Source organism: Patiria miniata, unplaced genomic scaffold (assembly GCF_015706575.1).
Source record: "Patiria miniata isolate m_02_andy unplaced genomic scaffold, ASM1570657v1 HiC_scaffold_9, whole genome shotgun sequence".
Classification (NCBI taxonomy): domain Eukaryota; kingdom Metazoa; phylum Echinodermata; class Asteroidea; order Valvatida; family Asterinidae; genus Patiria; species Patiria miniata.
In genome coordinates this window covers 18,491,804-18,509,574 of record NW_024037076.1, presented here as the reverse complement: position 1 = coordinate 18,509,574, position 17,771 = coordinate 18,491,804, and the positions used below count along the sequence as shown (strand labels likewise).

General features: G+C 36.6%; 1 protein-coding gene across 1 annotated transcript; it reads left to right on the top strand.

Annotated features, from left to right (window-relative positions):
- The first annotated feature begins 9,852 nt into the window (after positions 1 to 9,852).
- LOC119719929 (translin-like) lies at positions 9,853 to 17,380 on the top strand. Its single transcript, XM_038189414.1, has 6 exons — positions 9,853 to 10,101; positions 12,451 to 12,544; positions 13,613 to 13,709; positions 14,118 to 14,233; positions 15,388 to 15,467; positions 16,143 to 17,380. Exons 1-6 carry the CDS (start codon positions 10,024 to 10,026, stop codon positions 16,407 to 16,409), a joined length of 732 nt encoding a protein of 243 aa, XP_038045342.1. The 5' UTR covers positions 9,853 to 10,023; the 3' UTR covers positions 16,410 to 17,380.
- The last annotated feature ends 391 nt before the right edge of the window (positions 17,381 to 17,771 follow it).

Here is a 17,771-nt window from a genome sequence, read left to right as displayed (position 1 = left end):
AAAAACCGGAATTGTGGGTAATTCTTTAAGCATATCATTGTTTGGGCAGTACCCCCAGCTGTGCCTGTACTACCCATAGTGTTATGTGCATCATCTATGCATTGAGGAGTGCATGACACATGGTCTGAGCTCCAAGGCCGATGTGCACCTGTCCCGTTTAATGATCCAGTTACCTGATAATTTGTTTGAAAAATTCCAGATGTAAACTTGGGCAAAATTAGATGTTTATGAAAAAATATCAAATTGTAAGGGGTTAACCTTGCATTTTTTTTAAGCAAAATCGGGAAAAATGTTTCTGGAAAATTGCAGATTGTATGGGGTTAGATGTTTATGAAACATTTCAAATTGTAAGGGGTGAACATTGCATATTTTAGCGAAATTGGGCAAAATCAGATGTTTCCGAAAAATTTCAGATGTAAGGGATTATCCTTGCTTTTTATTGAAATTCTGCAAAGTTAGATGTTTATGAAAAATTTCAAATTATAAGGGGTTAACCTTGCATTTTTTAAGCGACATTGGGGAAAAAATCCGATGTTTCTGGAAAATTGCAGATTGTAAGGGGTTAACCTTGCTTTTTAAATTCGATTGGGAAAAATTAGATGTTCATGAACAAAAATCAAATTGTAAGGGGTTAACCCTGCATTTTTTTTAGCAAAATAGGACACAATCAGATGATTCTGGAAAATTGCAGATTGCTAGGGCTTAACCTTGTATTTCTAGCACAATTGGGCAAAAGAAATGTTTATGAAAAATTTTAAATTGTAAGAGGTGTACCTTGTATATTTAGTAAAATTTGGCAAAATCAGATTTGTATGAAAAATCTAAAATGGTAAGGGGTTAACCTTGCTTTTTAAGCAAAATTTGGAGCATATTTTACTAAAATTGGGCAAAATCAGATGCTTCTAAAAAATCCAGATGTAAAGTTTCCGCAAAAATAGCTGTTGAAAAAGAGCCCAATGTTGAACTTTACTGAGTCTGAGGTCTATCGAGGGGACGATCCTTATTTCAACTCCCGGAGATTCGCTGACAGTCTCTATTTTTCTTTTTAAGAAAGTCGAAATAGCTGAAGAGGGAGGTGAGAATCTATATGTGCCCAGATACAAAGAGTAGAAATCTACGCGTCTGCCTTTTGAAAATACACAATTGCGGTGTTCATTGTTGCGTAATGATCCGCCTAGCACACGACTGTTTTGCATATTAGGCTGTGTTATGCAGCTTCCTAACAAACCAAACACACTGGGCTCATTATATCGACTTGTTTTTACCCATTAAGGTAAAGCAAATGGACCCAGTAATCTTCCTGGCGCGTTTGCTCACCTATAAAGACAACTTTTCTCAGTTTAAGGAAAATTCTAAGGTAACGAAATGGCCGAGTGGTTACGATTCGTCGTCCACGGTTAGCGGGGTCCCGGGTTCGAATCCCGCTGGTGTCTTTTTGGTTTTTAACGTATGAGTTCAATTATTCACTATAAGAGATTTATTTTCCCGTCGTAAAGTACCAACAGTACCTTAGCTTAATCGGTAAGCACTGCTGCTGGTACTGTCCGCGAGTTCCAGGTTGGCGCCTTCGTACAGGTTCAGGGCATGTGGTCCACTCGGAGGATCAGGGCTTAGGGGCCGCCCTGTTCCTCCCTTAGCTCTTTGCTTTTACATGGTGCCTGGCCCTCCGGGGTTATATGGATGGATAGGGAAGGAAGTGTGTATTGGTCGGGGACGCCGAGACCCCGGAAGAGAACTAAGGGATCGGCTGGGGCATTGTTATGGCTCAGACCGATCCCTGAAAGCTTGACTAGCACATAACTTTTTGATTTTTTTTTACCCTCTTTCTTTTATACTTTGGTTTAGTTTGATATCTACAGCTGCTCGGCAGGTCTACGGGTAGTATTAAAGTTGAAACAAAGGTGTATGTCATAAATCAATGAATATTTCATAATTGACTATAATCAAAACGGAGTTTCGTTTGATCAATTTGACTATCATTATATAATGACGCGATTGCCAACTTGACGTAAGAAACGCCATAAATTATACCGGGAAAGAATAAAGATGAACATTGTAATTTAAATATATTTATACATCTTTCAAATAACGTGTCTTTAATTGTGAGCATTCCAAACAATACAGTAATTCGCAATAGTAATAGAATGGTATATGATAGCACGATCAATGCGTCTCTATTAAATTTTAAAAAAATATATAATTTAGGCCCCTATGTGTGAAATATTCTTTGATTGACTATGAGCATTCCATACGAATGAGTTAATTCGCAAAATATAGCAACAACAAAAGAGAAAGGAAAAAGAAAAAATTCCTTTACCCTTAAAAACTGGAAAAATAATTTGTTTTAAAAAAGTCAAATGAAACACTTCATGTATTGATTTAACAGTTTGCAAGGGGTTAACCTTACATGTTAGCAAAATTGGGGAAAATCAGATGCTTCTGGAAAATTGCAGCTTGTAAGGGGTTAACCTTGCATTTTTAGTAAAATTTAGATGTTTATGAAACATTTCAAATTGTAAGGGTTGAACCTTGCATTTTTTAGCGAAATTGGGCAAAATCAGAACTTTCTGGAAAATTTCAGATTGTAAGGGTTAACCTTGCTTTTGTAGTACAATTTGGCAAAATAAGATGTGTATGAAAAATTTCAAATTGTAAGGGGTTAACCTTTCTTTTTAGTAAAATTGGGAAAATTTTTAAATGTTTATGAAAAATTTCATATTGTCAGTGGTTAACCTTGCCTTTTTTAGCAAAATAGGGCAAAATCAGGTGTTTATGGAAAATTTCAGATGGTAAGGGGTTTACTTTGCATTTTTAGCAAAAATGGGCAAAAACAGATTTGTGTGAAAAATCAAAAATTGTAAGGGGTTAACCTTGCCAAATTAGGGCAAAATCAGATGTTTCTGGAAAATTGCAGATTGAATGGGGTTAACCTTGCTTTTTTAAGCGAAATTGGGAAAAATCAGATGTTCTTGAAAATTGCAGATTGTAAGGGGTTAACTTTGCATTTTTAGCATCACTGGGCAATATCAGATTTATATGAAAAATCTCAAATTGTAAGGGGTGAACCTTGTATTTTTAGCGAAATTGGGCAAAATCAGATCTTTCTGTAAAATTTCAGATTGTAAGGGGTTAACCTTGCTTTTAGTGATATTTGGCAAAATAAGATGTGAATGAAAAATTTCAAATTGTAAGGGGTTAACCTTGCTTTTTTAGTAAAATTGGGCAAATTTAAATGTTTATGAAAAATCTCAAATTGTAAGGGGTGAACCTTGCATTTTTTAGCAAAATAGGGCAAAATCAGGTGTTTATGAAAAATGTCAGATTGTAAGGGGTTCACCTTGCATTTTTAGCAAAATTGGGAAAAAAAATCAGATTTGTATGAAAAATCAAAAATTGTAAGAGGTTAACCTTTGCCCAATTAGGGCAAAATCAGATGTTTCTGAAAAATTGCAGATTGAAAGGAGTTAACCTTGCATTTTTAGCAAAACTGGTCAATATCAGATTTTTATGAAAAATCTCAATTTGTAAGGGGTGAACCTTGCATTTTTAGCAAAATTGGGCAAAATCAGATGTTTCTGAAAAATTTCAGATGTAAGGGGGTTAACCTTGCTTTTTTAGCGAAATTGGGAAAAATCAGTTGTATGAAAAATCAAAAATTGTAAGGGGTTAACCTTTGCCAAAATTAGGGCACTAAAAAGGCAAGGTTAACCCCCTTACATCTGAAAATTTCAAATTGTTAGGGGTTAACCTTGCATTTTTTAGCAAAATACGGCAAAACCTGGTGTTCATGAAAAATTTCAGATTGTAAAGGGTTCACCTTGCATTTTTAGCAAAATTGGGAAAAATCAGATTTGTATGAAAAATCACAAATTGTAACGGGTTAACCTTTGCCAAATTAGGGCAAAATCAGATGTTTCTTGAAAATTGCAGATTGAAAGGGTTAACCTTGCATTTTAAGCAAAATTGGGCAAAATCTGATGTTTCTGAAAAAAATTCCGATGTAAGGAATTAACCTTACTTTTTTTTTAGCAAAACAAGTCAAAATCAGATGTTAATGGAAAATTTCAAATTGTAAGGGGTTAACCTTGCTTTTTTAGTAAAATTGGAAAACAAATAATGTTTATGAAACATTTCAAATTGTCAGTGTTTAACCTTGCATTTTTAGCAAAATAGGGCAAAATCAGGTGTTTTTGGAAAATTTCAGATTGTAAGGGGTTAACTTTGCAGTTTTAGCAAAATTGGGCAAAATCAGATTTGTATGAAAAATCAAAAATTGTAAGGGGTTAACCTTGCCAAAATAGGGCAAAATCAGATTTGTATGAAAAATCAAAAATTGTAAGGGGTTAACCTTGCCAAATTATGGCAAAATCAGATGTTTCTGGAAAATTGCAGATTGTAAGGGATTAACTTGGCATTTTTAGCATCACTGGGCAATGCCAGATTTATATGAAAAATATCAAATTGTAAGGGGTGAACCTTGTATTTTTAGCGGAAACTTTACATCGGGATTTATAGAAGCATCTGATTCTGCCCAATTTTAGTAAAATATGCTCCAAATTTTGCTAAAAAAGTGAGGTTAACCCCTTACCATTTTAGATTTTTCATACAAATCTGATTTTGCCCAGTTTTGCTAAAAATGCAAGGTTAACCCCTTTCAATCTGCAACTTTCCAGAAACATCTGATTTTGCCCTAATTTGGCAAAGGTTAACCTCTTACAATTTTTGATCTTTCATACAAATCTGATTTTTCCCAATTTTGCTAAAAATGCAAGGTGAACCCTTTACAATCTGAAATTTTTCATGAACACCTGGTTTTGCCCTGTTTTGCTAAAAAATGCAAGGTTAACCCCTTACAATTTGAGATTTTTCATAAACATTTAAATTTGCCCAATTTTACTAAAAAAAGCAAGGTTAACCCCTTACAATTTGAAATTTTTCATTCACGTCTTATTTTGCCAAATATCACTAAAAAAGCAAGGTTAACCCCTTACAATCTGAAATTGTCCAGAAAGATCTGATTTTGCCCAATTTCGCTAAAAATACAAGGTTCACCCCTTACACTTTGAGATTTTTCATAAACATCTAACTTTGCCAAATTTCACTAAAAAAGCAAGGATAATCCCTTACATCTGAAATTTTCCAGAAACATCTGAATTTGCCCAATTTTGCTAAAATATAAGGTTAACCCCTTACAATTTGAAATTTTCCATAAACATCTGATTTTTCCCTATTTTGCTCAAAAATATGCAATCTTAACTCTTTACAATTTGAATTTGTTCATAGACACCAAATTTTACCAAATTTCACTAAAGTAAGGTTAATTCCTTACATCGGATTTTTTTTCAAAAACATCTGATTTTGCCAAATTTTGCTAATATATGCAAGGTTCACCCCTTACAATTTGAGATTTTTCATAAAAATCTCATTTTGCCCAATTTTGCTTAAAATGCAAGGTTAACCCCTTTCAATCTGCAATTTTCCAGAAACATCTTTTTTTGCCCTAATTTGGCAAAGGTTAACCCCTTACAATTTTTGATTTTTCATACAAATCTGATTTTTCCCAATTTTGTTAAAAATGCAGGGTGAACCCTTTACAATCTGAAATTTTTCATGAACACCTGGTTTTGCCCTGTTTTGCTAAAAAATGCAAGGTTAACCCCTAACAATTTCAAATTTTTCATGCACATTAAAATTTGCCCAATTTTACTAAAAAAGCAAGGTTAACCCCCTACATCTGAAAATTTCAGATGTAAGGGGGTTAACCTTGCTTTTTTAGTGCCCTAATTTGGCAAAGGTAAACCCCTTACAATTTTTGATTTTTCATACAAATTTTCACAATTTTGCTAAAAAAGCAAGGTTAACCCCCTTACATCTGAAATTTTTCAGAAACATCTGATTTTGCCCAATTTTGCTAAAAATGCAAGGTTAACCCCTTACAATCTAACATTTTTCATAAACACCTGATTTTGCCCTATTTTGCTAAAAAATGCAAGGTTCATTTTGAGATTTTTCATAAACATTTAAATTTGCCCAATTTTACTACAAAAAGCAAGGTTAACCCCCTTAAATTTTTCATTCACATCTTATTTTGCCAAATATCACTAAAAAAGCAAGGTTAACCCCTCACAATTGTCCAGAAAGATCTGATTTTGCCCAGTTTCGCTAAAAATACAAGGTTCACCACTTACAATTTGAGATTTTTCATATAAATCTGATATTGCCCAGTTATGCTAAAAATGCCAAGTTAACCCCTGACAATCTTCAATTTTCAAGAAACATCTGATTTTTCCCAATTTCGCTTAAAAAAGCAAGGTTAACCCCTTTCAATCTGCAATTTTCCAGAAACATCTGATTTTGCCTTAATTTGGCAAGGTAAACCCCTTACAATTTTTGATTGTTCATACCAATCTGATTTTGCCCAACTTTGCTAAAAATGCAAAGTAAACCCCTTACAATCTGAAATTTTCCATAAACACCTGATTTTGCCCTATTTTGCTAAAAAATGCAAGGCTAACCACTGACAATTTGAAATTTTTCATACACATCTTATTTTGCCAAATTTTACTAAAAAAGAAAGGTTAACCCCTTACAATTTGAAATTTTTCATACAAATCTTATTTTGCCAAATTTTACTACAAAAGCAAGGTTAACCCCTTACAATCTGAAATTTTCCAGAAAGTTCTGATTTTGCCCAATTTCGCTAAAAAATGCAAGGTTCAACCCTTACAATTTGAAATGTTTCATAAACATCTAAATTTTACTAAAAATGCAAGGTTAACCCCTTACAAGCTGCAATTTTCCAGAAACATCTGATTTTTCCCAATTTTGCTAAAATGTAAGGTTAACCCCTTGCAAACTGTTAAATCAATACATGAAGTGTCCCATTTGACTTTTTTAAAACAAATTATTTTTCCAGTTTTTAAGGGTAAAGGAATTTTTTCTTTTTCCTTTCTCTTTTGTTGTTGCTATATTTTGCGAATTAACTCATTCGTATGGAATGCTCATAGTCAATCAAAGAATATTTCACACATAGGGGCCTAAATTATATATTTTTAAAATTTAATAGAGACGCATTGATCGTTCTATCATATACCATTCTATTACTATTGCGAATTACTGTATTGTTTGGAATGCTCACAATTAAAGACACGTTATTTGAAAGATGTATAAATATATTTAAATTACAATGTTCATCTTTATTCTTTCCCGGTATAATTTATGGCGTTTCTTACGTCAAGTTGGCAATCGCGTCATTATATAATGATAGTCAAATTGATCAAACGAAACTCCGTTTTGATTATAGTCAATTATGAAATATTCATTGATTTATGACATACACCTTTGTTTCAATTTTGATACTACCCGTAGACCTGCCGAGCAGCTGTAGATATCAAACTAAACCAAAGTATAAAAGATAGAGGGTAAAAAAAATCAAAAAGTTATGTGCTAGTCAAGCTTTCAGGGATCGGTCTGAGCCATAACAATGCCCCAGCCGATCCCTTAGTTCTCTTCCGGGGTCTCGGCGTCCCCGACCAATACACACTTCCTTCCCTATCCATCCATATAACCCCGGAGGGCCAGGCACCATGTAAAAGCAAAGAGCTAAGGGAGGAACAGGGCGGCCCCTAAGCCCTGATCCTCCGAGTGGACCACATGCCCTGAACCTGTACGAAGGCGCCAACCTGGAACTCGCGGACAGTACCAGCAGCAGTGCTTACCGATTAAGCTAAGGTACTGTTGGTACTTTACGACGGGAAATTAAATCTCTTATAGTGAATAATTGAACTCATACGTTAAAAACCAAAAAGACACCAGCGGGATTCGAACCCGCGACCCCGCTAACCGTGGACGACGAATCGTAACCACTCGGCCATTTCGTTACCTTAGAATTTTCCTTAAACTGAGAAAAGTTGTCTTATAGGTGAGCAAACGCGCCAGGAAGATTACTGGGTCCATTTGCTTTACCTTAATGGGTAAAAACAAGTCGATATAATAATGATGTTTGGTTTGTTAGGAAGCTGCATAACACAGCCTAATGTGCAAAACAGTCGTGTGCTAGGCGGATCATTACGCAACAATGAACACCGCAATTGTGTATTTTCAAAAGGCAGACGGCGCGTAGATTTCTACTCTTTGTATCTGGGCACATATAGATTCTCACCTCCCTCTTCAGCTATTTCGACTTTCTTAAAAAGAAAAATAGAGACTGTCAGCGAATCTCCGGGAGTTGAAATAAGGATCGTCCCCTCGATAGACCTCAGACTCAGTAAAGTTCAACATTGGGCTTTTTTCAACAGCTGTTTTTGCGTAAAATATGCTCCAAATTTTGCTAAAAAAGCAAGGTTAACCCCTTACCATTTTAGATTTTTCATACAAATCTGATTTTGCCAAATTTCACTAAATATACAAGGTACACCTCTTACAATTGAAAATGTTTCATAAACATTTCTTTTTGCCCAATTTTGCTAGAAATACAAGGTTAAGCCCTAACAATCTGCAATTTTCCAGAATCATCTGATTGTGTCCTATTTTGCAAAAAAAATGCAAGGTTAACCCCTTACAATTTGAATTTTTTTTATGAACATCTAATTTTCCCCAATCTTATTCAAAAAGCAAGGTTAACCCCTTTCAATCTGCAATTTTCCAGAAACGTTTGATTTTGTTTCCATTTTCGCTTTAAAAAAAAGCGAGGTTAACCCCTTACAATTTGAAATTTTTCGTAACATCTAACTTTGCAAAATTTCACTAAAAAAGCAAGGTTTATCCCTTACATCTGAAATTTTTCGGAAACATCTGATTTTGCCCAATTTCGCTAAAATATGCAACGTTCACCCCTTACAATTTGAAATGTTTCATAAACATCTAACCCCATACAATCTGCAATTTTCCAGAAACATCTGATTTTTCCCGATTTTGCTAAAAAAAAATGCAAGGTTAACCCCTTACAATTTGATTTTTTTTCATAAACATCTAATTTTGCCCAATTTTACATCAGCTTTAATGCTAACAAATTATCAGGTAACTGGATCATTAAACGGGACAGGTGCACATCGGCCTTGGAGCTCAGACCACGTGTCATGCACTCCTCAATGCATAGATGATGCACATAACACTATGGGTAGTGAGGCACAGCTGGGGGTACTGCCCAAACAATGATGAACGCATTGCGTATGCTTAAAGAATTACCCACAATTCCGGTTTTTACCGTTTAGGTCTGGCTCTAATCACTTTACGCGATCCCCTGACGTCTCATACACTGACTTTAGGCAAAATAGTCAGACTTTCGCGACTTAGTAACCAGACTTTGACTCTTAAAGAAACATCGAATGAAAAGGGAAATATCAAATGCATATTGCAAAAGATCGAATGCAAACATACCGATGAAACATCGAATACAAATAGCTCGAAATGTCAAACATATGTGTGAAACATTGCTCACATATTTGAGAATATCGCAAATATATTGTAAAACAACACACACAATTGTATCGAAAAACATCGAACATTTAATGCAAAAAATCGAACATAATATTGAAAACATCGCACATATACTGATATATATCGTCAAAAACATCGCACATATAAATTGAAAATCGCATATAAATGTAAAACATCGCACACATATATTGAACATTGCACATATATTGTAAAACATCACACAAATATATTAAACATCGCGCAAATAATGAAAAACATCGCACACTTATATTGACTCGCACATAAATGTAAAAGATAACAAACACATATTGAACATCACACATATATATTGCAAAATATTGAATATTGCAACGTTTGACACGCCATAGTAAACAGCGAGTAGTAGTCTGATTCTAACATCTTTCCATGTGCACGTTCATTTTAAATAGGTGTTGAGTTGGATGCCATACCACTTTCAGTACACGTGAGATGTGTGTTGTTGAACGGGTACAGTTCAGTGACTTGTTGCTGATATTGAGAAAGTGTTTTGCTCGTTGTAAAGTTGTATTTTCTTGAATTTTTGAGTTACGGATTTGTCATTTAGAAATGGCCGAAGCATCTCTAACTGCCAGTATCTTCTCTGAATTCAACGAGTACCTCACGAATGATCAGGACGTTAGGGAAGTAAGTAGGCCCCTTAATTTTGCTCTGGTGAAAAAAAGTTTTGGGCGGGGTGGGGGGGGGGGGCGGTGCGGGGGCGGGGGTAGCCCCATAAATGTGGCCTATTTACTGGACTGCCTCCGTAAACATAGGCCACACATCCACATGTACAAGAACGTGTCGACTTTGCCAATTTTTGATTTTCACATTTAGGCTTAGTTTGTAGGATTTTTTTGCTTTAGAAGCATACTCACCCTCTTTATAGGCTAGTCAGAAAGTGCTGCCTTTTTCAGATGTCTAATTTTTGTGAAATTTCATGTTGAAATTGTGATACGCAAACGTGTAAAAATGAATCTGGAAATTTCACGAAAAATAAACATCTGAAAAAGGCAGCACTTCCTGATTAGCCTATAAAGAGGGTGAGTATGCTTCTAAAGCAAAAAAACCCTACAAAGTAAGCCTAAATGTGAAAATCAAAATTTGGCAAAATCGACACGTTTTTTGTACATGTGGATGTGTGGCCTATGTTTACGGAGGCAGTCCAGTAAATAGGCCACATTTATGGGGCTAGGGCGGGGGTAGCTTGCGATAATTTTTAATGAGTATTTAGAGCAGGGGTCTCCCAAGCTGGGGAAGGGGGGGGGGGTTCACTTCTTTTGCTGGATTCATATTTCAACTTTCTTGTTGTGACTAACGTGACCGCCTGTTTTTTTTTTTTTACATAGTCGTAGTGGCTATCGTTACAGCCGTTACATGTTTTTCAACTGCTATCGTTTTGGTATTGCAAAATCACCTTTGCGAATATACATATCACATTTACCACGCGTCCAACCAGAATGCGTCAGTAGCTCGATTGGTATACATGTTTTTAATGAAATTGTTCTTTATAATTTAAGTAGATTTCATTTTCTTTTCTGCATCCATAGCTCTGGAAGGTTTTTTTAAAAAGGGAAACAAATTCATTCGGTTGAATGATAGTCCAATTCCAACAGCCAAAGATCCTGACGTTGAATAACCAGATGGTTCCGTAAATGATAGCAGTTAAAAATCGCGTTACGGTTGTTGTAAAGATAGCCACTGAGTGACTGAGTTTTTTTAATGGCACTTTTTTGGGCATTAAAGGGAAAATACAACATTTGCAAACATCAAAAAATGAAATGATCAAATTATCACGAAATACCTCACTGAATTGTTAGGGACTGACAGTCTAAAGCATCCTTTAAAATCGTGGCTCCTGGTGGGCTGACATTTTCAAGAAAAACTGTATTTTTCCAACGCTGGTCGGCCGACCAGCGTTGGAGAAAACTGGCTTTTTTCAAACTCTGTTCATAATTTTTCATATTAAGTTATTCTGAGTTCTGACTTTTCTTTGCAATTGATCACACACCTGTGAAGGGGTACAAGCCTGCTAGACTGATTCTCTGACCTTACAATTCCCTCGTGTATTAATTGCTTTGTTTCATCTTAAGTGGGGGCAGGGATCAGACTACAAGAACATGATAGGTTTTCTTGGTTTTTCCAGCATCTACAAGCCCAAAACATGAAACACTAGTCAGTTTAACAATATTTTATATAACATACTAATCCTCCAAATCCATTTATTTCTGAAAATCGCAGCAAAAGCAAATGTTGTACATTCCCTTTAATTTGTCAGTTAAACCTTTCAGAAAATTAGTGAAAACAAGGTCAGTGCGATTTCATCTGTGTTTGATTGAAAGAAATAGGCCTGGTGCAAAGTTTTAAATAAACTGTAGTAGTATGGCATTCTGGCTTTTTTTTAAAGTATATTTCCATAGTCTCAATATCAAAAAAGTTTTAAATTAAGCCTTTTTTTGAGATTGTGAAAGCATTGAATCCAAGTAAGAGAGGAATCCCTTCCTTCTTTCCTTAAAAGTGCAGCCTCATATGTATGAGGATAAACGCACTTGCCAGAAACACCGGCGTGTTAACGTGCATTACACAACACACGGGACCTACAGCTTTACGTCTTATCCCAAGGACGAAGCAATAATGGTAAAGTGCCTTGCTCAAGAGCACAAGGACCATGTTCCCAGTCAGGATTCGAACCCGCATACCACGGCACAGTCGAACACATACCAAGTCGAACACCGTAACCATTGGACCGCAGCCCCCAATGGACCACAGCCCCCCATAATTTGTACAAATGGCATTGAGCTAATAAAATTGGATGATTAGTTCAACCAATATTTTTTTTATTGCTGTCACAAATTTCTGGAGTTGAGTATGTGATGTAAGCCATATGTTGTGAAAAGCTCAGACTGAGCACCTAAAATCTAATCAAATTTCTTTCTTTTTGCTTCAAACCTTAAACATTCTGCAAATTTTCAGCCAGATGCTTTTGATTTCTTGCAGGAGATTCGCGTTGCGGTGCGTGCGATGGAGCAGACGGCCAGAGAAGTCATGACCACGCTGGAGGGCATACACCAGTCGGCAGGACTCAAAGAGGGTAAGAAACGTTGTCGCTAAAAGTTGCAAATTTCATTTAGAATTAGGGTGTTGTAGCAGACTTGGAAAATTCAACATATACTCATACAGGCTTTTACAGGCCCTGTTAGGCATTGAAATGTGAATATTCCACCAGGGATGTTAGCTAGTCCAGTCTATCACAAGTCTGCCACAAGTCCAGTCAAAAGTAACAGTGGATGAACAATGACAAAGGAATGCCTTTGTCAAAGCTGATTTGAATAGCGTGCGAGTTGAATTAGGACTGGAGGACTTGTGATGGACTTGCAGGGACTTGTGATGGACTTGACTACATCCCTGCAATCAACCTAAGTAAACATTGGATTTTGTCGTTCCCCAACCCCCCCTGCCCTTCCCCAAAGGTTGCTACCTTGAAAGAGTAGATTTTAAACCTCCCCTCCCCCAACATTTGGGAACTGCAGAAGTGGTAGTACCCTTACATCCAAAGATGGGTCCCAAACCCCACAGATACTGAAATCTGCTTCTTGACTTTGAAAGAATAAAGTGTGAGGTGCATAGAAACTCTGTACATGACATCTTTTCTATCAAAACGCCATACCAAGCACTTATAAAAAAGGTGACCGCAGGCAGTGATGTGTGGATGTATGGGAACTCAACTATGTAGTTCATGTATTGCATTGGCCAGTCAAATTCTGTTAAATTCTCTTTTTTGTTAAGTTCCATAATTTTAATGAAGAATACATTTCAGTTTCTCTTAATGAAACAACTGAGCAGGTTCATTCTCAGAATAAGGTATCCTAAATTAAACAAAGTAAATGTAAAAAAAAACCAATGTTCGGACAAAAAGAGTTACAAAATAAAATTACTTTTCTACCTACCTACCTGAATAATTTTTACTGTAAGGGTGTTACTGTAAACACATTTTTTGGGGGCCCAAAATATTCTTTCATGATTGTCATTGTTGGCATAATATGTGGCGTGTTCATACCATCCTGGTTTTAATGAATTTTCACTTGTGAGACGCCTTATGTATTAACATTCCAAATATAACGCAGCCAGACTCAGTGACAAGCTCCATTCTGTTTTGTAGCCCCTGCCCTGTGTCAAAAGGCAAGAAAGTTACTGGAGACAACGCGGAGCCAATTTGCTGAACTCCAGAAGAAAGTGCCAGCTGATCAGTATTACAGGTGCTTTTGGCATGTGTAGCACTTTGTAAAAACCATTTATACTTATTTTATTATTCTTTATTTTTTTATTTCTGGTAATGAAACCAAGGATTCCTCAAAAGTGCCCTAGGCACTGTAGCTTGTAAGCCTGAAGAAATATGTAGAGAGGAGGCAAATGAGAAGAAATTATAGTTGTAGAAGTGGGAAGAAACCCCTAGAAGAATATTCTGGGGGAACCCACGGAATCAGGTATGGACTGAAAACCCAATCCACCTGTGGACCAGGTCAGGAATTGAACCCGGGCCATAGAGGTGGAAGGCGAGGAGGTAACCACTGCGCTTACCTGACTCTTAGTGGATCTGAGCTGGGATATTTTACAGAAAAATAATGCAGAGATTGCATTCTCTTGTGTTCCAACTATGATTTCAGATTTCACGATCACTGGCGCTTTGTCAGTCAGCGCCTGTCCTTCCTGGCAGCTCTCATTGTGTACCTGGAGGCAGAGAGGCTGGTTACCAGGGAAGAGGTGGCACACTTAATGGGAGGTGAGTACCACTGGGCGCCCCTGGGTACCACTGGGTGCCTATAGGTACCTCTGGGTACCACTGGGTGCCTATAGGTACCTCTGGGTACCACTGGGTGCCTAAAGGTACCTCTGGGTACCACTGGGTGCCAATAGGTACCTCTGGGTACCACTGGGTGCCTATAGGTACCTCTGGGTACCACTGGGTGGCAATGCCTTGCCTTGGATTAAAGAAAAAAGCTTGCAGTAACATGATACTTTTTTTTTCATTTCTGTCATGAAGAGGAAAATAAATGTGATGATTTGATACTGATTCATTGCTGTAGAACTGGCAAGGTTCCGAGATTTTAAAACGTGAGCTTCATCTCTGTGTTTGCTTCCGGAGATTTCTTGAGGGACACTCGCTCGATACTCCTTGTTCTGCTTTAAAATATCAGGCAAAGGGTTTGTGTATTTCCAAATGTTTTTGATGACGGAAACTTTCAAAATCATGGAAAGTGCTACATAAGCGTTACAATTTATTTATTTTATTGAAAAATTCAAGTCAGATATGTATGGACTGTAATACTAATAGTCCCATCACTGCCTCCATCTTGGATTTTATCTTCAACTATTTTTCAACTTCACACGGATTCAAGTCAGTTGTGCTTTTGAATATTTACATGTTATGTATGTATACAATGCATACATGCAGGTATCATAATGTTCGTGCATGCACTTAAGTGCACATGTAACTCATGAAGCCTATCAGACTTTTAAGGGATTAACCCTAACAGAACTCAACCCATCAAACCCCAACGGCATGTTTTGTTGGAATCTGTCAGGATGGGTACAGTACCCCTAAACTGACCGTCTTTTTCATTGGGTTGGCACATCTCCAGAAACAAAGTCAGAAGTATGTGTGTGCAGTTTCCCATTATGGTGTGGACATTTGCCAGGATGGGTATGGCTCCTAGTAAATCATGCTAGGGAGTTAATCAATGCCTGTCTTCAAGTCAGGTCGGGTCTCCAAGTCTAATGAAGCCGGTGTGGGCAAACTAGTGAATAATTTGACTAATATGCCCATAGTCCTTCTGTGCAGACTCAAGACATTTATTTTCTTTACAGACATTGATATTTTGACGAACTAATAAACTATAACAAAGTATTCTGAGAGCACATTTCATCTGTCCACAGTTTCAGTGAGGAAAGAGGATGGTTTTCATCTGGATCTTGAAGACTTTCTGCAAGGCTTACTTCAGTTAGCCAGTGAACTGGTAGGGGCAATTTCAGCTTTTTTTCATGAAGGAACCACTAATCCAGACATGGTTCTAGAATAACAACTTTAAGGAGCTTGTTTGAAGCATGTTTTTAAGCCTTTCAATTTGTTTTAACATTTGGGAGTACTCCTGAATGCTAGGAACTTTAGAGGAGAGTGTTCATAGCAAGTTAAAATTGTGTTGGTTGGGCTTTCAATTCAATTCAATTCAATTCAATGTATTATATTTGTCACGTAAAAAACATGAAAATTGATTTCCAGTGTGCATTATACATGTACATGTACAATAAGACCACAGATATATATACGAATGCAAAATAAATAAAATTTGATGTAAAAAACAAAAGGTACTATAAGATATTAACACAATGACAGAGACTATATTTACAGACTATCAAAAATTACAAGGTTGTCATCCAACAAATAAAAACACCAGATTGTTAGAACAAGGAACCTAGAAAGAGACACAATTAAAAAGAGCTCTTTACAATAAAAACACGTGAGTGGATGCCAGCATACCAGGAAACCTAAACGGGGATGGAAAATTGAAATCCCATGATAATAAACATTAGTTCAAGGGATCAAATTCACTCTGTTTTTAAAAAATAAACGTTGTCCTCTAATGTATGTTTGAAATTTTAAACCAAACTGTTTTACAAAATTGCTCTTCCAGTCCCGACTTGCCATCAACAGTGTGACCGCGGGTGAGTACGACCGACCCGTCCGCATCTCCAACTTCATCCAGGAGCTGAACACTGGTTTCCGTCTCCTCAACCTCAAGAACGACTCGCTGAGGAAGCGTTTCGATGGACTGAAGTATGACATCAAGAAAGTGGAGGAGGTTGTGTACGATATCTCCATCAGGGGCTTGAAGCCTGCGTCTGCCGGAGGGGGCGAGGGGGGTGATGAACCTCCAACGTCGTCAACTGGAGCTGAATGAGCCGCTGAGTCGTTTTCATCCTGAAATCCAGAGGCCAATGAGGTGTATGATCACCAAGTCGTTGGCAGACAGCTATAGACAGTGACTTTTATAGCCAGAAACCTTTTTTTTTTTCTTTCTGAAATTAATCAACTTTTTGAGATTTGAAAATTGGAAGGGGGAATGGACATCGAATGGACAAGTGCAGGGGGCGCTGTTCAAGGTAGATGAAGCTGGACACCATACGCTGTGCATTATGACCATTTGATTGAGCAGGGGGGTTCACAAGCCCAAACACCCTGTCTAGCAACCCCCATTGTTTTCCATTACTTGTCCAATATTTTACCACATCTGGCAATGCCATTCAGTGCAAAGCACTATTTCTCATTTAATCACCACACAAGAGAGCAAATTTTGTAAATGTAATTTTGTCCTGTTTTGGAAGTGAACCAAAATGCTGTTTTTGAGTAAAGAAAAAAAAAGTGGACATGATGCATGCTAGAATATGGTGCATGCTAGACTATGGTGCATGCGCAGTCCTACAACTGTGTAAACTGAGAGGTTTTAGTTTTTAAGAAGAAACAAAAGAAAGTGCCTTTTGATTCAGTTTCAAAAGTGATAATGTCTTTGTCAAATGATTCAAAGCACATATGGTATTCCGTGTGATATTTCTTTCGAGTTATATATAGTACATTGTATTATTTCCAAAGAAAAGCTACCAAAATATGTCTCTGTTGCACAAGTTTCATTTGTTTCGTGACCAAATGGAGGGATTTTGTTATGTCTAGTTGCAAGTTCCCGCAAATGTTCTCCTCATCAAAGGAGAAAACTGTGTGATTGATGGTGTGTATCGATGCACCAGTTTTCAGTTTTTTACAAAGTGTTTGAACATGCCAGATATTACCAGGATGGTAAAAACAGATTCTTTTTTAATAAACATCGATTTTTTACATTGTAATATTTCTTATGCCTGTCTGTTGATTTGTATCTTTCTTGCTAAACAAAAGATTTTAAAAAATAGGTAACCTGACTCCTATTTTTAGGAATACAAGAATAAATCATATACTTTGTTCGAAGTTAAAAAAGGAAAAAAAAAAGTTTCCACTAATATAAGTAGGAAGGGTTCCCTTTGTCTCTCTAGAAATAAAGTAAGAAAAAGTGTGCACAATAAGCCTAGTGGAGAATTCAAAGTTATTTCTGACATTAATTAAAATAGTTTCAGATTCAATTTGTCCAAAAAAAAAATGTAAAAATATTCTGACAAGTCGCCATGCACAAGTTTGCAACGCTAAAACTTAGTGCATAAATTGCAGTTAATCAACTTAATGTAGTGATGAAAAGCAATGCAAGAAGTCAGCTAATATGGTTTTGTGTCCTGATGAG